Here is a 23,329-nt window from a genome sequence, read left to right on the forward strand (position 1 = left end):
AAACTAAAGCACTTTTTAGGACAGAAAACTATAACTGAAACCTATCTATTTGTTAGTTATATAAATATTAAACAAAGTATTCAATATTTAATGTAAGAAAAAATCTTACTGTTAATTTAGTTTTATTATTCATTTTTAAATTGCTATCAAAATTTATTTAAGTCAATGTCCATTTAATATTAAAAATAAAATGTAAAAGTTTTGCCAAAACATTTTTTAGAAGTACAGCACATGAAGTTGTGTTGATTTTAATGTAACATAATTTTGTATTTGAATAATTTTAATTGCTACATACCAGCTCTTTATAAAATTAAATTTCTTTTAACTACTTTAGTTTTTAAATTTAAATTGGTTTAACTTAAATTTATGCACAAAACAGCAGAAAAAAGTTAGTTAAAAACCCTTGATTTAGTTTCCAATAAAGTGTTGAAATCTGAAAAAAAATGTTTATGTTTTTATTAAGTATTATTAAAGAAGACCATTGCAGTAAGTTTAAAATAAAAGAAAACAGATTAGTTTTATTTTCGAAAGTTTAAGTAACTTAATAGTTGTTATTGCTTTACATATTTTGAATTTTTTAACACTGATTTTTTTTGCTAGGATTATACATCTTGTTTAACTTTCTAAAAAATCAACTATCTGTAAGTACATTTTTATGATTTTTAAAATCATTAAAAACTACTAGTTTTGTTGAACAAAATATTTTATTTAGAAATGTTTTGTAGTTAAAGTAAATTTTGAAAGTAAATTAGATGGATTCTCGGCAAGTTTCAAGTCCATCTTTTATTGTCAACAACAATCAAAATATAAGTGAGTTAGAATTTCACTTTGTTAAAACTAATTATCATGGACTAAACTTCACACTTTACATCATAGTAAAATCTAAGTGGTCATTTATTCTATAAAATGAAATATAGGTATATATCAGTATACCATATAAATAATATAACTGTATTGGTTAGCTTTTTTTTCCATTACAAAACAAAGATTATCAAAAATTTTTTTTTAGTTTATAACAATGCTACTTGCATTCTAGTTTTATTAAGTGTAAAATCTTTACAATTTAACAACCTTACCCTTAAAAAAATACTGAAATATACATCAGTTAAATATACACCTCTAATTATATTATAATTAATTCAGATACAAAAAAATTTACAAAGTAAAGCATAAAGCCACTTGATAATTTGTATGATATTTTTTTATAAACTTGTTGTTTGTTACCCAAAGTTGGATATAGATTTAGAAACTAAAATCTAACACTTAAAACACATACAAGTAATAAGATAACATTATGAATAAAAAATAAAATATAAATTAAAAAACATATTTTAAGCCCAGTTTTTTCAAAATTTCAGCTCAGAATACACTTGGTGAAAGTTCTAATCAACCAATTACAATTTGCGCACTCAACAACAATGGTAATAGTTTAGTATAATTTAACCATAACAATCAAATGTATGTAAGAAATACTTAAAAGATTATTTTTTAAGTAGTAATAAACAGAACTTTGTACATCTCATAATTATAAGAAATAAAATATCTTGTGTAAATTTATATAATAATTATTTTTGTTGTTGATTTATAAAAATATTGACAAATTCCAAGTGTATTTTTATTATGATTGTTGTTTGTTGTGAATGTTTTAACCCTGGCATCAAAATCTGAACCATCAATAAAAACTTGTTTAGATGCATCGAAAATTCAAGGGAACCTCAACAGCACAGGAAATATTATCCTATTGAACCTTAACAACCAAGGAGGTATCCCACAAATAAGTTTGTTGTAATGTTGTTAAGTTGAATAGATAATATATGATATATTTTAATTTTGAAGCTTATTTGACTATTGAATTTAAATTTGATTTATTAATATATATATTGATCACTTGTGGTAAAACAACTAAACTTAATTTAAGGCTTATTCACAAATTTTTAAAAGTCACATGTATTTATTGATCACTTTCAATAAAAAATTAGCATTGCATATACTATAATTTAAGTTAAAATGTTAAAATAAAATAAAAACTATTAAAAGATATTAAAGAGTTGATAAGTTCAACTAGGTCAATAATAATGTATTGGTGAAACTTTAGCTGAAAGTTTCATAAAAAATAGCTGAATAATATTTTCCAAACAGTCGCATACGGAGGAGAAACTCTACACTTGCAAAATAATTCACTTCAAATTCAGTCAGCCACGAATTTACAAAATGCTCAGCAAATACAAATTCAAAACAATGTTGTGTCAAATACTAACAATATTCCAATTAATAACCAGGTAGTTGTAATTCTGTAGAATTTGTTATAAAGAAACAAACTTGCAATAACTTTGGCAAAGGTAGTTATAGTTGTAACTAGAGTTGTAGAAAACTTCTAAGTTTTTTTATTTACTTTAGTCCTAATTCTATGCACAAAATCTCATGTTAGTATTGTTCAACAAATTTTTAGTTTAATAAAATTTACAACAAAAAATCAAAATTAACTTATTAAAAAAATATGTATTGACTAAAAATTTAAACATGGTTAATTAGTTTTATGCTAAATAAATACTAATGTTTACTACAGCCCATACAGAACAACACAATCCAACTTAATAACAACATGGTCCAATCTGCCAACATTGTCCAACCTAATAACTTAACTAACAACATTGTTCAACCCAACAGTATTGTCCAGGGCAGTAATGGTCAGGCTTACATGTTGGTACCAGTACCAATACAAATGCCCCAACAAGTTCAGACCCAGCAACAGGTTTGTGAATAAAATGTGTTTAAAAACAAATTTGATATTGCATTTAATAATTTTATATTACATAGTTAGTAAATATTTTATTTAGATTTACTAGTTTTTTTATATTTATAAATTTTTACCCAACAATAATGTAGTATGGTATCATTAAATTTTTGGAACAGTATGAATACCATTTTAGATGTTTTAGTAATGACAATTAATACATTTATATATATATATATATATATAAACAAATTATACAGTAATCTTTCTTTATTGTACCAACATATGTTTCTGTGTGTTAACGAATTAACACACTTTGTATCTTTTGTTAGCAAACACTTAAATATTTATTTTGAACAGCTATATATATAAGCATCAAAAAAACATTTTCTGTTCTCTATTTTGTCATATTATATTTTTCATGGTTTAAGAGTATATTTATCATTAGATGACTTATAGTAATATTTATCATTTTATACGTTTTTAATTAATAAAATGTTTGCTTTTAGAGCCATACACCCCAGCCCCAGCAAATCATACTACAGACCTCTGCACCTCAAACAAACAATGTTACAACCCAACAACAACAGAAAGTAAATCAACAAAATTACCAAACTTTAATAAGGCAGCCTTCACAGCCAATAAACGATCCTTCTGTTACTTCCACCGTGCTTACATCAGAAGAAATGAATGTTACGTCACAGAACCACCAGGTCGTGACATCACAAGTGGTTACCAGTCAGCATGGGAAGCACGTTGGCATGACAACGCAGCAGCAGGTTTTGACCCAGCAAAGCTTGGCCCCTAAAACTATCCAGCAGTTGACTGCGCAGGACATTCAAAATTTGGCGCAACAAAATATTCAAGTGGTGTCAAGTCATAATCAACAGTTGAGCTTTACAAAAACAACATCACCTTTGAAATCACCTCTTTTAAGTCCACAAAGGGCAGTACAACAGACTTCTCAAGTCACCATTGTGCCAAGTCAAACAAATCAACCAAACGTGATGTCATCTCAACAGACTCCAACAGTGTCACCGAACAAGCAAGTTTCCCAGCAGTCTGTAACCCAACAAATATCCCAACAGACTGTAGCACAACAAATATCCCAGATACCAAATTTAACACCAGAAGTTCTTGCAGAGCTGCAGCGATTAACAGCAAACCAACAAGCTGTGATATCAACCCAGCAAGCTTCACAGCAAGTATCCAGTCAGAGACCCATTTTGCCAGCTACACAAATTGTAAACGTTTCACAGCAGAGTGACAAAAATTCCGATTCTGATGCGATGAGTGTTATTGGCAAGGAAGACACAATAAACAATCAACAGTGGATTGAAATATGTCCTGATAATTCCGTGTGAGTAGTTTCATTATTTTATTAAAAAACTAACAAACTTAAATTTTTAAATATAAGCTGATATTTTGTTTCAGTTTTAAAATTTAATATTTACCTTTGTCATTGCTTGTCATATTAAAAAAAACTACTTGTAAAGTTTAAAAAGTATTTTTTTTTACAAAAAGTTTATTCGTAGTTTGTCAAATTAAAAATGAACTTAGAAAATCATTATAAGTGTTTTATTATAAAAAAGTTGATTTAGCAGAAATTATATCAGGGTTGCAAAAAAATCTGCAATCTTGGAAAAACTTAGAATTTAACAATTTAAATAAAAAAACATCTGTAAATTGAAACATTTAAAAAATACTGGAATTATAAACAAAAATCATTAAAAACCTTGAAAGTTTAAACATTTTTCCTGTAAATAAATGAAATTTTGGTTTGAAACATAAACATTTTCGTATAGATAATTTTTTGTTATTGTTAAAAATTTTATCATTAAAAAGCACATAACAGCGTTGCCCTGAAAAATCTGGAACTTGACAATTTTGGCTAAAAAACCTGGAATTAACAGTGTTAACATGTTAAGTAGTAAAATTTCAATTTGACACAAAAAATCTATTGTATAAATAATTTTTTTTGTCATTATTAAATAAAAATTATTAAAAAAACACATTTAAAGTAGCTTTAAGAAATCTTTTTAATATTTTTATACTATTTAGTACTGTTTCTTACCTTAAACTTAACTTTAAACTAAAAATAGACCCAAAATGTGTACTCATAAAAACCTGGAGGAATTTTTGAAAACCTGGAAAAAATTTGCCAAAAACATTTGACAACCCTGATATAAGTACAACAATATCTTTTTAATGTTGTTATACTAATTAAGACAGTTTTTTTATACCTTAAACTTATTGTTTACTAAAAATAGTCCCAAAAACTTGTATTTTCAAAAACATGGTACACATTTCTTGAAAACTTTTTGCAACCTTGTATATGTTTAACAGATAAATTACTGAGTTTTACGTGTAAATAATTTATATAAGTTGAAACTAAACATAGTGAGATAGTGTTTGATAATTTGGAAAATAATGATTAAAATATTAACAAAGTAAAATAAAATTTGTACTCGAATGTAAAAGTTATATTTTAGTAAAAGTTTTAATAAACATGTTTATACTCAATTTGCATAAATACAGCTTTTGAGGCATTTGAGTTTTTAAATTTTTTATATCACAAACAGTGTACATATTAAAATGATATACTTTTATCTGACAGTTTTATTATTTATTAGAAAAAAAGCAAATCTGTTTCATAAAAACAGAAAATAAAATTTTGATGTAACTAAAATGAACATTAAAGTAAAATTATCACTTGGAAGTATTTTAGAAATATAACATAAGTTTTTCTAAAAGCAAGTTTTTATAACTATATACAAGTTAAGAAAAGTATATCCATAGCTCAGTTGCGAAATATAATTTTTGTTGATGTTATTTTTTATAGGATATTTAAAAAGAATATCAAATCATTTATCACAGGAACACTCCAGAAAATAAACAATCTACAAATGATGAATCAACAGAACAAAAAAATGAGTCATTAAAATGTTAGTATTTATTATGTTAAGGTTTAAGAAAAGTCTGAGCTTGGTTGCTTTTTTTTAAAACTTTTTAAAGGGTATTTTTAAAAATTTATCTAAAAATTTATTTAATTTTAAATTTGAACAAAACTGAAATATATATATTTAATTTTATTTTAAAAGTTTTTTGTGTTAGAAAAAGGGAGTTTTTAATTACCATGTTAGTGTTTATAATGACTTAATTATCTAATGATTAATTGATTTTAAGTTTTTATCGTTTTTGTATAGCTATTCTTTGATCAGTAAATATTTTGTTACCCTACTTCCTAAAAGTAATAAAAATGATATTTGCAATCATCAATCAAGTTAAGAAGTTTTTTACTACTATACAGTCTAGTTCTAAGTGCAAGTATTATAATAATCTTACTATAAACATTTGTAGAATGTAATGTTATATTTAAAAAAGTATTTATTCATAAAAAAGATAACGTAAGTATTAATAGAATTGCCAAAAAACCTGGAACTTGACTATTTAGATAAACACCTGGAGTTTGAGAATTTTTGAATATAACCGGAATTTCGAACAAAAATAATTGAAAAACCTATAATTTTAAACTATTTTTACATTTGAAATAACAAAATTTTTATAAGATAAAAAAAGTTTTTCAAAAATGAAAACTTTTTTATATCATTAAATTTTTTATCATTAAAAGACACATTTAAAATAGCTTTACAGTATCTTTTCAACGTAGTTATATTGTTTAAGACAGTTTTTTAACGTATGTCTAACTTTATAATAAAAATAGACCCAAACATCTTGTTTTTAAAAGCCTGGAAGAAATTCAGAAAACCTGGAAGAAGTTTACAAAAACATTTGGCAACCCTGTATTAAAAAAACTTTTTAATTTAACAAACACTATGTTGTTGTACGAATAAAGTAGTACAAGAAACACACCACACCAAAATAATTTTTTTACCCTCCATTTTTCTCGCCTAAAACATCTTAAAATGTGTAATTCAAGCAAATTAAATTCAAGAGTGTAAACTTTCCAGCCCAGAGCAAGATCAAACGCAAGAAGGGGCCAGCCCCTAAACTGGACGGAAACGAGAAATGCATGGTTTGTAGTGAGAAGGCGTCAGGCTACCACTATGGAGTGCTCAGTTGCGAGGGGTGTAAAGGTAAATAATTAGTTGTTTGTTTAATTTGTATTTAAAAAAAAATATATGTGGAAATTGTGGAGGTGTAAAAGTGATTTATATTTATTGTTAGGTATTTATTATTTATTTTTTGGCATATTCGTTTATGTTTTGTTGTTATAAATAATACATCTTAGTTTGGCAGTTCTTTGATCAACAAAACAAAATTGCCTGAAAAACTTATTTTGATCTGTGTTTTTTGAGAAAAAAGTTATTTAATTTGACAGATTAGTTTAAAAGGTTACTCTAAAATGTTAAAAAAACTATAAAAAAATTTGGAACAAAATTAAAAGGTTGAAAATTAAATATTATAAAACGAATGAGTAAAAATTAAATAAGTGAGTGTGTTTTATAAAGTTTACTGACCAAACTTCTTCCAAAAAAACATATTTCAAGATTATTTTGTTCAAGTTTGAAAATTCAAAATATCAATGAAAACAAAGTAGTTTTAGTTGTTTAAAGTATGTTTAATGAGTTAGAGTTTATTTGTTATTAAATTTGGCTACTAATACTAATTTTTGTTAACTTGTGAAGATATGTGCATTTAAAAATGTACTAAGAAGAATAAAATTAGACTTAATGATTTTATAAATAACATGTTCAATTTTTGATACAACATTTTCAATTTGTTTAAATTTTCAACAGTTTACTATGGTATGATGATAATAGTTTAAATTTGTTTTAACTTATTGTAAATTTGTAGTTTGTAAGTTATTTTTGTAAGGTAGTTTGATAAATAATATTTGATATCTTTCAAAACCGTTGTTTTGTTTGTTTTATAAATGAGTAAAGTTTATAAGTATAAAGTTTAGAATATAAAAGTTATAGAATACAAAAATTTGCTCAAAAGTGTTTAGTTGAAAAAAATTATAAGATCAATGGAAGATAAATATTTTAAAAAATTTATAAACTTCGTATATCACAATAAGATACCATGTGATTAATACCGCACATATTTTTAGTTCTTACCCTACATATTAAAAATAAAAGTTCAAAGATACTTACTTACTGTTTAGATTAAAATTTAACATACTATTATTATATTTCATAAGAAATTTTAAATGAGATTGATTGACTTGAACTCATTCTACTGGGTTTTTAGTTGTACACTACACTAGAACCCTACACTACCAGAAAAATTTTCTAAAAAATATAAATATTTATCATAAAACTATTTTAACACACGATTTGAATTAAAGTTTATTTATAGAAAAACAAAAATAAACTATAATTAATGCATTTATAAAAATTGCGCGTAAGATAATATAGATTAAAATTTGAGCAAATTTTTTTTCTGAGAAAAGTTTTTTTTAATTACTTAACGTATACGTTACACTTTTAAAAAAATTACCTCAAACATATAATCTTAAAGTTTGTTAAAACGTTTTAAAGTAATTTAAGATAAATGTTTTATGAGTGAAGTGTTCTTTCACGTTAAAAATATTGCAAAGTTTTTGTTTCAAGATATAATTCTTGATTTTGCTTTGTTTATATTTATCAAACGTGCATCACTGAAATACTGAAATATTTTCTACCATTTGTTTAATGTTGTATTATGAATAATTGCTTGAACTTATATATCTATATAATTTAATTAATAAGTTGTAATATGCAGTAGATCTGTTTAAATTGGTAGTTTATTCTTTAAGTACAAGTATTACCTAATCATTATTGATTTATTTTTAGTTTTTTAATTGATTCAAATACTCTTTGTTTTAAATCAACTAAAAACTGTCTAATTAGTTAAATGTAAATTTACAATTAGCACAGTTTAGGTATTTAAAAAAGAACATAAACATTTATTTAAATAAATTTTATTTCAAATAAAAACAATGATTCATAGTATGAAAACTTTGTTTGAAACATATTTTTTTACGCTTAAATTTTAATAAATGTCAAAAATATTACTTTTAAAACGTTATTGATTGCATACTTTATTTCAAACAAAGTTTACTTGAAACAAACAAAATTTTCAACCTACAACACGCCCAACAATGAAATACAGATTTGTTACGGATTTACAAGAATTTCAAGTTTTTAGAAACGTATTTTATATTTTTGGATTTTTTTTTACAAATTTTTACAGCATTTAACATCTGTAGAAGTTTTTTATGAACTGTTTATAACTTTTTAATGAAATAAAAGTTATTTTTAAAACTAGTTTACAGTTTTAGCAGTTTTTTATAAACTATTTGATATTATTGGCAACATTTTATGGTTTTTGACAGTATTATATATCTTGTTATCAATTTTTACGATTATTTTTTGAAATAAAGTTATTGCAATTGTTTGTGTTTTCTACAAATTTGTTCAAATCTTTTTTTGATTTTTTATAAAATTTTGATTACTTGAAACATTTTTGCTTTTTACAACTTGGCAAAAACCAGGCAGTTCTTATCAATGCTGGTTGTTATTGATTATTTGGTCTAAAAATTTGTTACATTTAGTTTTGAAGTTTAAAAACTTTTTGTAAACAAAATTTTTATAAGAAATTGCTGATCAATTATCAATATTGTTGCATATATTATAAAAAAAATGAGTTATTTTAAACGTTTTCATTTATAATTTGTTTACCACAACTTACAAACTACTACTGTAAGTATTACAAAACCAACAAGAGTATTGAATTAATATAATTCAGATAATAATAAATTTTCACATTAATCTTTATTTATTAAACTAACATATGTTTCAGTGTGTTAACAAGTTAACGGAGCTCTGTAAAAACTTAATATTGTAAGAAAAAAATAGAAGCTAAAGTTTTTTCATTTTAGTTTATATGTGTGTTTAATAAAGATAAGCATGTTTTCTATACATTAATAGTTAATATTAGATACAATGTTTTTTGTTAAATACGACTGCTACAAAACTATATAATATTTGTAATAATTGAATCTAAGTTATAATATAAGTAAAATACAAATTAAAATAACAATCCGAAGTATAAACTACTTACATGCAAGTCCATGAGATACTAATGCTAAAACTAAATTGTTGTAAAATTCCAAGTAACCAAAAAGTGATATAATAATTGTTTGTTTACTTCCAGGATTTTTAGAAGAAATGTAATTAACAAATCTTAATCGAATATAAAATAATAGATTTATTTTCAGGGTTCTTCAGAAGAAGTGTAATCAACAAATGGAAATCAAATATAAAATAATAGATTTATTTTCAGGGTTCTTCAGAAGAAGTGTAATTAACAAATCTGTATCAAATATAAAATAATAGATTTATTTTAAGGTTTCTTCAGAAGAAGTGTAATTAACAAATCGAAATCAAATATAAAATAATAGATTTATTTTAAGGTTTCTTCAGAAGAAGTGTAATTAACAAATCGAAATCAAATATAAAATGCAAATCTGATGGAAAATGTACCATGGATGTTTACATGAGGAGAAAATGTCCAAAATGCAGATTCGATAAATGTTTAAAAGTCGGAATGAATGAAGCTAGTTAGTATTAATATTACTTTGTGTAAATTGAATATAAGTTTAAAATTAAAAAAGTGCTGATTTGAAGAGTGTTTGAGAATGATAAGAAGTCAAACTATAAACTTTTCTAAGTTTAGATTCTTTTAAAAGTAAATTTTAATATATGTTTCAATTGTAATGATTAAAACTATTAATTTTTTTAATTAGTTCAATAATAATAAAAATTACAAGTCAATTTAAGCTTTAGAACAAAATCAAAGAAAAGTTAAAAAACGAATTGTTTTGAACTTAAATAAGTTTCGATTTAAAGTTCAACCAAATTAATTTTTTTGTTTTAATTCAAAATAAGTATTTTTATATACGAACTATTGAGTTATGTTTAAATAAAAGTGCATCAAATTAAAAAAAAACAGTTTTATTTTAATTATATTATAAGTTTTTATAAAGTCATGGCTTGCTAGTGTCTATAAGTTTTCTTTATAAGTTCCTCTTACTCGTACAAAAGTAATATTTCGATAGAAACTAGGTTAACAAATTTGTTTCATTTATTTTAAATTTATTAATAGTGTAAAGTATTTTGAAAAGTTTTTTATTTTAATGTTATTTGAAATTTGATAAAAAAAAAATATTTGTTTTCCAATAAATAGCTCATTAAAGTTGTTTTAAAGAAAATGATATTTGATTAAGATAAATGAAATTATAATAATAAAAAAGTTAATGATTTACTACGATTTTCAAAACAACTTCTAAACTTTTATTTTATTAAAGTTTTTATTCTTAATTTATTAAAATGTTTAAATCGCTGAAGCTATATTTTGTACCTTTATAGTAAAAGTTATATTTCGTAGTCTGATGTATTTAGTATTACCGCAGAATGTGTTTTATCTCAGTTTTTTTTAAATTCATTGTTTTAAATACATTAGCCGTGAAGCTTAAATAATTAATGTCCAAGCATTTGTATAATTGAAATTTTTTTGAAGAAAATAATTAAATTATTCATGAATTGAAAAATTGGAATACAACAAAAAATGAATCTGAGAAAGATGTAAAATTAATGATATTGTATTTAATTTATGTTTAAAATAAACTAATTGACCTTTATAAAACTAAGTTTAGTAATTGTAGGCAAAACTTAATATGCCGTTATAATTTTGGTTATTTTAAGTTAGTTTGAAATTAAAAACTAAGACAGTTGATTTATTTGATTAAGATTACAGTATTGGTTCACAAATTATAATATAAAGTTCAATTTTAATTGGATCAATTTTAGGGTGTAACAATAAATATTTTTGAAATGTAGTGTAACGCTTTGTTGGTTTTTTTTTCGAAAATTTTTATTCATTCAATATCATCTATTAGTATTAAGTATTGAATTACTAAGATTAAAAAACTACTTGTATAGTTTAAAAAAAATTATAGTATTAATTTATTTGTGTAATCCTACTTTTGATACGGACAGTCAAAATATGCTTGATTTTATTTGAATTTTACTTATTATTTTCTTATTATTTAGTTGATTATACTAGGATGAGATAATTTTGTTTCAATTAATTCTAGATTTATACTAAAATAAGTACAAATATATATTATATTTGTTTTTATCATAGTTTTATTTTTCAAAAGTAATCGTACAAATAAAGTAGATTTAAATAAGTTTTTGATTACATGAGGAAATAAATATTAAAAATTGCATTTTTTGTTAAAGCAGAATGTTTAACATAAAATTTTTAACAAAATAGTTCTTACACATGTATTAAATACTATAAAAAAATCTATTATAACTTTGCCTAATAATATCTTTTTTTTTTCAAATTAGTAAGCTTCTTGTATTTCTTAAAATATGAATAAAGTTCAATTATCTCATAAGTTTTTTAATCTCCTTTTGGTATTTTAGATGTTGATAAGTATAAGAAACATTTTATAATTTGTTTTGCAAAATAACGAAAAACTAATTACTAATTTTATACTGTTTCTCAGCTAGAAGTAATAAGCTGAACTTATTTATATTTATATACATAAAAACAAAACAATTTTTATATGTCGATTCATAACATGAATCATGGTTACCAAAAAACCTGGAAAAACCTGGACATTGACAATTTAGGCTAAAAAACCTGGAAACCCCTAGAATTTTGAACAAAATCACTAAAAAAACCTGGAATTTTTAACAATTTTAATATGTTCAGTAGTAAAATTTCAATTTGACACAAAAATTATATTATATAGTTACAATTTTTTGTCATCATCAAAAGTTTTTTTTATCATAATACACATTTGAAGTAGTTTTACAATTTTTTTTACTATTAAACACAGTTTCTTACCTTAAACTTAACTTAAAGCTAAAAACAGATCTTAAAATGTGTACTTTTAAAAACCGAGAGGAAGTTTTTAAAACCTGGAAAATATTTGGCAAAAACATTTAGCAACCCTGATGAATTATTAAGATAAATACAATAAGACCTAAACTTAACCATAAATTTAAATGATAGACCTATAAAATAATCAAACGAATATTGTTGAATCTAAACGTATTCTGACGTCATAACAGAAGTTTTGTCGGAGCACGACGGAAGATCTCGCAAAAGAAGGAAATTAGCCAATCAACAGCAAGATGTTTCGACCAATCACAAGCTGAATGAGAACCAACACAAGTTTCTGCAGGTTTAATAAACTGTTTGATAATTTTGAATTTTATGATTACAACTTGTGAGTAAAACTTTAAAATGATAACTTGGGAATATATCTAAAAATAATAAGTTGTAACACATCTTAAAATAATAACTCGTAAATATACGTTGAAAATATTAATTTGTAAATATTTCTTAAAATTATAACTTGTAAATATTTTTTAACTAATAATTTTAATTATATTTTCAGTTGTTGCAAGAAAACGAATTGAGATTTCAATGGCCGACTCAAGAAGATGTTAATAAAGTTACTGTTAGTTTTTATTTTTTTAAATTTATTAATTACTTTTTAAAATTAAGGATGTTAATAAAGTTACTGCCAGTTTTTCATTTGCTTTCTTAATATACTATTATATTGTATTCACATAAAACTATATTAATAAATAGGTCTTAGTTTTACGAAGTTTGTGTTTTTAGACTAACATAATGTTAGTTTATATTTTGTTATATTTCATTTGTTGTTTGTATTTAAGTGGTATTACATTTTTTACGGTTCCTTAAACACAGTATTTGAGGATTAGGAAATAGTTTAATTTGATTTTTGGTTATAGATGTGAGATTAATTTGTATTAAACTCATAACATTTATACATACTAGTTTAGGTATATGGTTTGAGTTGACAATTTTAAGGTCAGCAATTAAGATTTAATTTTTTTGTTTGAGGTTTGCTAGCTTTAAGTAATTAAATCAAGCTCTTCTGAAAAAAGAGATGTCTTCAGGTAAGATTATTAACTTCAACTTCTCATAAAAAAGTAATAAAATTTTTAAACAATGCCTCCTAGTCTAGTAGCGACTGCTATATTATATTGGATATAAGTTAAGTGCTTAAATATTTAAGTAAGGACTTAAAATTTAGAGGTGTTTAAGTCTTGGATGAGAAAATGATTTTTTTTTTATATGTAAATATAAAATGACATCTAATTATATTTATTTATACAACATATGGGTAAATAAATTAGTAAACATGATAATAAAATTATATATGAAATTATTTAACAGCCGTGGATAGACGACGGACTGGAAGACATCCGAGGGAAGTTCGCTAGATTCGCGCATTTCACAGAACTCGCGATATTAATTGTGCAATTAGTAGTTGAATTTACTAAACATTTACCTGGGTTCATTAAAGTTTCACAAGAAAATCAAGTTTGTAACATTTATTTTTATTTATTAATATTAATTGTGCAATTAGTAGTTGAATTTACTAAACATTTACCTGGATTCATTAAAGTTTCACAAGAAAATCAAGTTTGTAATATTTATTTTTGTTTATTAATTTTAATTGTGCAATTAGTAGTTGAATTTACTAAACATTTACCTGGGTCCATTAAAGTTTCTCAAGAAAATCAAGTTTGTAACATTTATTTTTATTGACATGTATTGATCTTCAATTATTATCTGAAATCAATAAACAATTAATTTGTGTAGCTAACTTTTTTTTGTTTTATTAAAATTACTATAAGTATATATAAATGCTTTATAAACAAATTTGTAAATTAATAAACTTTTTAAAAAATCTTACAGCTTTCTAAATTAATCATTTGTTTTTTCAATCATAAGTTTTACGAGTTACAGGTAGTTAGTGTTAAAGTTTTAAATTCAAAGTTTTTCTTTTGTTAAATTTGTACAGGTTTTATGTAATTTTATTTATATACACAAAACGCTGGTTTTGTTTAATTGCAATTTTACGTAACTTAAAAAAAGTTGCTTTATCAACGAATTTTTTTTTTATTGTTTACAGTAGTAACATTTTCATACACATGAAAAAAAGCTCAAAACTCAAAAAAAAAAATTTTTTGTTATAAATAACTGTTACTACTCAAATGAGCTCTGACAAAACTGTTTTTTCAGTTAAAAAAATTAGTTATTTGTTGATTAAACTATAATTTTTATTTTATAACGATATAGTGTTTTAGTATTAATACTATAAAAATAATTATTGGTTTAAAAAAACGTGTGTACAAATGTGCACAATTAACTTAATATTTAAAAAATTTCTTAATAATAAAGTTTCAACAGATAGTATTATTAAAAACATGTACAATTGAAGTTATTTATTATTTTACTTTACAGATAGTCTTATTAAAAGCATGTACCATTGAAGTAATGCTTTTAAGAGCGGCGAAACAGTATGATAAAAACACAAGATCCATAAATTTCCTGAATGGAAAGTTCTATGACAAGAGATCCTTCTACAGAGCTGGTTAGATTAATTTATATATTTTGGTTTTAATTGTGTTTTACAACCTAAATATAAATGGTTTTTAACTTTATTTAATTATGAAATAGTGGAAATTTTATTTTAAATAGATTTTACTAAGTTTCAATATTGATAAAACATATCAAAAGTTTGAAACTAATGACGTTGCATATCTAACTTAAAAGGTTTAATGTAAGTTACAATAATTGTAAGAATATCCCCCCAAAAAGTTTAATGTAAAATACAATAAGTGTAAGAATATCTCCCCAAAAAACTTATGATAAGATTTTATTTACACTGGAAACTATTTTTACAAGAAAGTTGTTTCGTTTTGGTTTTTTATACATTATTGAAAATTTGATTTTTATATTTTGTAAACTTATAGATTAAATTAGTCCTGGACAAGATATTAAACTGTATGTATACGTGTCGTATGACTCAATATGACCAAAATATTTTTATTACACCACATCCTTGATCCAAACTTTTCAAGCTTTTATTTTCGTTGTTTGATAAACATATACCTAAATGTTTCAATTTAATTATTAACTTATTATTTTTTGAAACATTGATCATAATTGTTCTGTACATAAATTTTAATATTTGAACTCACAGGAATGCAGCAAGAATTTGTGGATCCGATATTTGATTTTTGCAATTCCATGGCGAAATTAGATTTAGATGAAGCAGAATTCGCATTATTAGTTGCCATTAACACTTTTTCATCAGGTTAATTATTTCGTGTTTAATAAAATAACGTTTGTACTTGAAATAAAGGTGTTAGTTGTTTCTTAGGTTTTGTAGGATTTTTTTGGTTTTAAATATTTTAAAATATTGTTTATATATAAGTATATGTATATTGTATTTTAAGTGTACAGCACTTTAATCTCGCTACTAAATATTAACCGAATATAAATTTGTTTTATTTGTTGTAACCAATTCATATTTATAAATAGACCGACAACATATTAAAGATGAAAGATCTGCTCAGCAAATACAAGAAATACAAGATTCGTATGTAGAATTACTACAAACATATTGTAAAATACACAGGCCTAATGTAAGTTATTATATTTATTATAAAATATGTTGAATTGCTACAAACATATTGTAAAATACACAGGTCTAATGTAAGTTATTATATTTATTATAAAATATGTAGAATTACTACAAACATATTGTAAAATACACAGGCCTAATGTAAGTTATTATATTTATTATAAAATATGTAGAATTACTACAAACATATTGTAAAATACACAGGCCTAATGTAAGTTATTATATTTATTATAAAATATGTAGAATTACTACAAACATATTGTAAAATACACAGGCCTAATGTAAGTTATTATATTTATTATAAAATATGTAGAATTACTACAAACATATTGTAAAATACACAGGTCTAATGTAAGTTATTATATTTATTATAAAATATGTTGAATTACTACAAACATATTGTAAAATACACAGGTCTAATGTAAGTTATTATATTTATTATAAAATATGTTGAATTACTACAAACATATTGTAAAATACACAGGCCTAATGTAAGTTATTATATTTATTATAAAATATGTAGAATTACTACAAACATATTGTAAAATACACAGGCCTAATGTAAGTTATTATATTTATTATAAAATATGTAGAATTACTACAAACATATTGTAAAATACACAGGCCTAATGTAAGTTATTATATTTATTATAAAATATGTAGAATTACTACAAACATATTGTAAAATACACAGGCCTAATGTAAGTTATTATATTTATTATAAAATATGTAGAATTACTACAAACATATTGTAAAATACACAGGTCTAATGTAAGTTATTATATTTATTATAAAATATGTTGAATTACTACAAACATATTGTAAAATACACAGGTCTAATGTAAGTTATTATATTTATTATAAAATATGTAGAATTACTACAAACATATTGTAAAATACACAGGCCTAATGTAAGTTATTATATTTATTATAAAATATGTAGAATTACTACAAACATATTGTAAAATACACAGGTCTAATGTAAGTTATTATATTTATTATAAAATATGTTGAATTACTACAAACATATTGTAAAATACACAGGCCTAATGTAAGTTATTATATTTATTATAAAATATGTAGAATTACTACAAACATATTGTAAAATACACAGGTCTAATGTAAGTTATTATATTTATTATAAAATATGTTGAATTACTACAAACATATTGTAAAATACACAGGTCTAATGTAAGTTATTATATTTATTATAAAATATGTAGAATTACTACAAACATATTGTAAAATACACAGGTCTAATGTAAGTTATTATATTTATTATAAAATATGTAGAATTACTACAAACATATTGTAAAATACACAGGCCTAATGTAAGTTATTATATTTATTATAAAATATGTAGAATTACTACAAACATATTGTAAAATACACAGGTCTAATGTAAGTTATTATATTTATTATAAAATATGTAGAATTACTACAAACATATTGTAAAATACACAGGTCTAATGTAAGTTATTATATTTATTATAAAATATGTTGAATTACTACAAACATATTGTAAAATACACAGGTCTAATGTAAGTTATTATATTTATTATAAAATATGTAGAATTACTACAAACATATTGTAAAATACACAGGTCTAATGTAAGTTATTATATTTATTATAAAATATGTTGAATTACTACAAACATATTGTAAAATACACAGGCCTAATGTAAGTTATTATATTTATTATAAAATATGTAGAATTACTACAAACATATTGTAAAATACACAGGCCTAATGTAAGTTATTATATTTATTATAAAATATGTAGAATTACTACAAACATATTGTAAAATACACAGGCCTAATGTAAGTTATTATATTTATTATAAAATATGTAGAATTACTACAAACATATTGTAAAATACACAGGTCTAATGTAAGTTATTATATTTATTATAAAATATGTTGAATTACTACAAACATATTGTAAAATACACAGGTCTAATGTAAGTTATTATATTTATTATAAAATATGTTGAATTACTACAAACATATTGTAAAATACACAGGACTAATGTAAGTTATTATATTTATTATAAAATATGTAGAATTACTACAAACATATTGTAAAATACACAGGCCTAATGTAAGTTATTATATTTATTATAGAATATGTAGAACTATTATAAGCTTATACCAGGATAAAAAGGCCAGGTATGTTTTTTTTATGAATTTATTTAAAAATACCTGGATTCATTGCAAATAGTTTGATATTTAGACTGAATGTCAGTTGTATTATTCAGTTAATTTTAATAAATTTTTTAAAAGCTGCAATATATGCTAATATACAAGTGTTCTGATAAAGTTAAGAAATTAAAACTTAACTACAACAATTATAGAAAAGATAAAGGATTGTAAAAATAAAATAAAACAAAAATAACTATACATAGCTACTATAAAGTTTTTTTATAAATAATCGGTAAATTATAATATTAATCAAAAACTAGTTTCTGACTAATGCTTAATTTAATAAATAATTCAAATTCAGGATCCTTGTATGTTCGAAAGAATCTTGACGGAAATAAAGTATCAAAGTTATAAATTAAGATGTAGCAATATAAACATAACATTAAAATTAAAAATTAAGATGTAGCAATATAAACATAACATTAAAATTAAAAATTAAGATGTAGCAATATAAATATAACATTAAAATTAAAAATTAAGATGTAGCAATATAAACATAACATTAAAATTAGAAATTAAGATGTAGCAATATAAACATTAAATTTTTTCAATCAACTTTGTAGGATCCGCGTATGTTCGCGCGAATACTGATGAAGTTGGTGGAACTGAGGACTTTGAACAACCAACACAGCGAGCAAATATTCGCTTTGAAGAGGGTTGACAGAACTTTGCCGCCATTATTAGCTGAAATATGGGACATGTAGGTGGATTTGGCGGGAAATATTCGGATGTTTTGAAGAAGGGACTTTTTTTTAGCTAAATATACTAGAGGGATTATAAGGAAAATATAGATTTTTTGTTGAGTTTTTAATCAACTACAAATTAAACCTGGTGTTAGTCCGGATATGTTGTAGCGACTTTTAGTGTTAGAACCCTTTATCTTATTAAATATGGTATTAATGTAAATGTAAAGCAATAAAAAATATTTAAAGAATGGTTTTGAAACTATAGCGGGAATTTTTAAAATATTAATTTTGCAAGCATCAACCTGGTTTTTATAGTATTAAGGTAATTGCTACAAAGTAGTTTAAGTTTATTTATAATTCTACTAAAAAATTTAAAAGCTTTAGATATTTTAAAATATGCACAAGTTCAATTAAAACTAGGTATTTTTGAATTGAATAATTTTTATCCCAGGTTATTGTTTTTAAACTGCCTTAATTGTTTTATTATTGTTAAGCTCTTTTACTTGCTATATGAAAAACATACTTTTTTATGCAATTTTATAACGGTTTATTATGTTTTCGAAGTTGAACCTAAAATACTCCTTTTATACTTTGTTAGATAGAATGATACAAGATTCCTTTTAAAAATGTATATTCAAAAGATTTGTTTGGTTATTTTATGTTTGTTAAGTTTCTACAAAACCTAATAAGGTAAACTATTTGTTTTTTTAATTGTTTTAAAGTTCTTTTTGTGTAGTTTTGAGATATTTAGTTTACTCAAACGTTTTAAACTCTAAAATGGTTATTATAGCAAGTTTTATTATAACGTGGAGTTAAACTTGCATTTTATAGATTCCGTGTAACAATTAGAAATTAAGAGTAAAACTTTATTAAAATATTTTTTCCCCAGTTATTATATTTCTTTCCTTCTGTTTAAGTTTTGTTTTATATTTTCTTTAAATGTTTGTTAAGATATTTCTTTCTCTGTATTTATTTCCTTTCAAATATAGTTTTTACTTCTTTAGATTGGGTTGACTTCATTTTTTTGAATTTAGAAGTTACAAGCAATTTAGTGCCTTCAAACTCTTCTAATAACGATATGAAACTTTAAATATATATTATGTTATGGTTTTTAAAAGTTTATGTTTGTTTGATATTTTAAAAGTTTATTTAAATTGTTCTTACTTTTTAAAGGTTTTTTATACAAAGTTTTGCTCTAAGTTTCTACAGTTTTGTTTACTTATTAAGTAACTGATTTCATTGAAGTTATAAGAGTATTAAACCATGTCACTTTATTGTTTTCCCATTTTGATATTAACATATTTTTTATGTTTTACTCAAAATTTTATAGCAACTGTGGTTATTGCCATGAGTTGCCGCTGATAAAAGTTGCTATAAATGTTTTTTGATTATATTATGCATAAACACATTAATTTTAAAGAATTTCCTACGATAACACATTTTGGAGATTAAATTTTTACTGGTTTAGTTAAAATGTGGGCATGAGTTTTTTGTGATTCTGGTAGAACTTGAAATTTTTAAAATTTACCAGATTTTTTTATATTTTTATAGAAAAGTTCTTTTTAAACTTTTTTTTTCAACTAAATATACTTCATTTAGAATGAGGTATTTTTCTATTATTTTTTTATTGTTTTATAAATTAATTGCTGCGATTTCCATAAAATCCTCAATATTTAAAGTAACTAACTAAAATATTAATGTTTTTATTTCAATGGTTCTTTTTATAAAAGAAAATATTTTCATTTCATATTTTTTACTTAACTTTTTCTACTTTTTTTATTCAATTTATTTATTTTTCTCTCTTTTTTGAGATCATTGATCTCTTATTGATAAACTTTGCCAAAAACTTGTTTTTTTTCTAATGTTTAATTGTTCATTTATATTTTATGTTACTTAACAATGTTAGATAAGCTCTGAAAATTTTGACTTATTTAAATCAAAATTTAAAAATAAAACAATAAGTTATACAAATAGTTAAGTAATTTAATAATTTTTTATTTGATTTTTCACTTGAAAAGGAAATTAACCATGTTATTTAAATAATTGATAAAATTGTGTTTATAATTGAAAAAGTAAAAATACATTAAATTTATATACTAACTAAGACAATTTAATTACAACCCAATATGAAAAGTTGAAAAAAAATGTTGTGTAGTCAACTATAACATTACACCTATATATTGTGTTGTGTAGATGATGTGCCGTGCTCAAGAATTTCGACATTTAAAACTAATAATTGTGAATTTTGTTTTTTTGTTAAATATTTTTTACAAGCTTTTTGTCAGCAAAATATTAAGTAGACCGCCAGGTAAATTTTTTTAATTTTTTTTGAGATGTGAATCTTTAAAATTCTAATTGTTTGAATTAAAAAAGTCATGTAGCTATTTTATTTGTACTTAACTTATAAAAAATTATTTATTTATATTGTTTCGGATCATTAGTTTAAGTAATTTTCTTAGTTATAACTTTATATGATTAGTAATGATTAGTTTGATACTTTATAAATTCAATAAATAATTAAAGTTCTGAAAAGTATCTTAATAAAGTTACATTTATTTAATTAATGAAAACTTATATAACTAAGACTAACTTTTATATTTTACAATTCTGTCCACAATATTGTTTTTTATGGCGGCTGATCAGTTACCACTCCTTAAATTTAGTTGTTAATCAAAAATCAGCATTTAACTTTTACTTTAATAAGCATAGTTGATCATTGAAAGTGAAATTGTTTGATTTCATATAATATTAAGTATGTGTTTATTAATGGGAACTTGAGTGTTGTTACTTAAAATTTTCTATGAATGTACATTAAAAAGTTAGATCACTAATTAGTTTTAATTACATATCAAGACATCAGCATAAAAAATGTTTTTCCGCTTTCTTTGCAAGCTGCAGTTTAAATAAAGTTATCTTTAAGTAGTATAACAAACATCGTAAAATGTTTCTACTTTAATCAAGTTTACTAACAAAAAAAGCCTGCATGACTTAGATGTTATAACCTAATCAAAATATGACATGAATTAATAAATATTTAAAAGATGAGCTACATTTAGAAGCTAGTTATACATCTTTAAACAAATATTTAAAACGTACATTCTATAAATAAGAGTGGTAGCTCAAGTATAATGAAAACTACTGCATACAGTTTAATGAACCGTTATACTTAGTAAAACTAAAGCTTACTATATAAATATAAATAATAAACCTATTCAATAGCTGTGTAATAGCTGAATATTGAAATTATACTTAACCTCTATTATATTTTATATAAAGTGGTAAGTATTTATATATAGTCATTTTATTTCCAACAGTAACATGTTACTTTTTTACAGAAACAATCAAGACTTTTAAAACATTTCTAATGCTTAAATTAAACATTGCACAATTAATAACCTCTTTAAGAGAGGTAGCGAAATCAATCAAAGCAAAAACTTTTAAACGATTTGAAAGGGCTGTCTACTAACTAGCAATAACTAGAACCTGAAATAATGTTTACTCAAATTTTAAGTATATTGAATACTGTACAAAAATATTATCCAGTTTAATGTGCTACACAGCTAATCCATTTTAAACTTTTCTAATATGAGTGCATCTTAGCACAAGATTATCAATTACATGGTATTTGTTCCGTTGCCCTTTATAAACAGCTACAAAACGTCTTTCATTTTGAAACCTCTAAGCCATTTGTTGCCCGTCGACAAGGCTAGGTTATAAAAAAATGAAACCAGAAATTTCGTGCAAATTAATTTCAAACAAGTTTTATTAAAAACCTCTAAGTTATTTTATCCCGATCCTACAACAATTAATTACAACAAAACTAGACTTTGGTGAAACCATATTTGTGACCGATCATATTATTGATCTACTGCGTCTAGTTTGTTATTTTTATCCTTACCTATATACACAACAACACTTACTTGAAAAAATAAGTTGTACTTGATCTTATTTTCTTCAACAAATTTCTTTCAGCTCATTGAACTTTGTGTCGATCTGAAAAGAAAAGTAAATTAAATTTTTTTATCACCTACAAAAAATATAATCTTATTCAAAATTAAATAATTTCAACAACGCCATTAATGTTTACTAAACTATCAATATTTAAAAAAAACTTTTATACACAATATTTCAAGTTCTTTCGCTTTTTCAAAATAGAATGAATACTTTTTACAGTTTAAGAGTTTAACGTCTTTACTTTTTGAATAAATTTAC

The 23,329-nt window shown here is 23.2% G+C and overlaps 1 protein-coding gene across 2 annotated transcripts; it reads left to right on the forward strand.

The window, feature by feature from the left end:
- Positions 1-710: 710 nt before the first annotated feature.
- On the forward strand, positions 711-19,707 carry LOC145843755 (uncharacterized). 2 transcript variants are annotated; one of them, XM_082950972.1, is made up of 16 exons: positions 711-810; positions 1,359-1,421; positions 1,692-1,778; positions 2,140-2,279; positions 2,567-2,752; positions 3,244-4,094; positions 5,612-5,679; positions 6,706-6,831; positions 10,158-10,304; positions 12,832-12,944; positions 13,161-13,223; positions 13,970-14,116; positions 15,044-15,173; positions 15,786-15,899; positions 16,127-16,230; positions 18,995-19,707. In XM_082950972.1, exons 1-16 carry the CDS (start codon positions 753-755, stop codon positions 19,133-19,135), a joined length of 2,538 nt encoding a protein of 845 aa, XP_082807098.1. In that variant the 5' UTR covers positions 711-752; the 3' UTR covers positions 19,136-19,707. The 2 variants fall into 2 exon arrangements, with proteins under 2 accessions (XP_082807098.1, XP_082807099.1); XM_082950973.1 differs by having other exon boundaries at positions 1,692-1,763.
- Positions 19,708-23,329: the final 3,622 nt, after the last annotated feature.

This window comes from Thalia democratica, chromosome 9 (genome assembly GCF_965202585.1).
Source record: "Thalia democratica chromosome 9, ktThaDemo2.hap1.1, whole genome shotgun sequence".
Taxonomy (NCBI): domain Eukaryota; kingdom Metazoa; phylum Chordata; class Thaliacea; order Salpida; family Salpidae; genus Thalia; species Thalia democratica.

Bases quoted from the DNA above. Each gene is read 5' to 3' on its own strand.
- LOC145843755 (XM_082950972.1), top strand. From the start codon at position 753: ATGGATTCTCGGCAAGTTTCAAGTCCATCTTTTATTGTCAACAACAAT. The intron at 2,753-3,243 runs GTTTGTGAATAA...GTTTGCTTTTAG, and splicing joins AAGTTCAGACCCAGCAACAG to AGCCATACACCCCAGCCCCA. The intron at 14,117-15,043 runs GTTTGTAACATT...TTTACTTTACAG, and splicing joins AAGTTTCACAAGAAAATCAA to ATAGTCTTATTAAAAGCATG.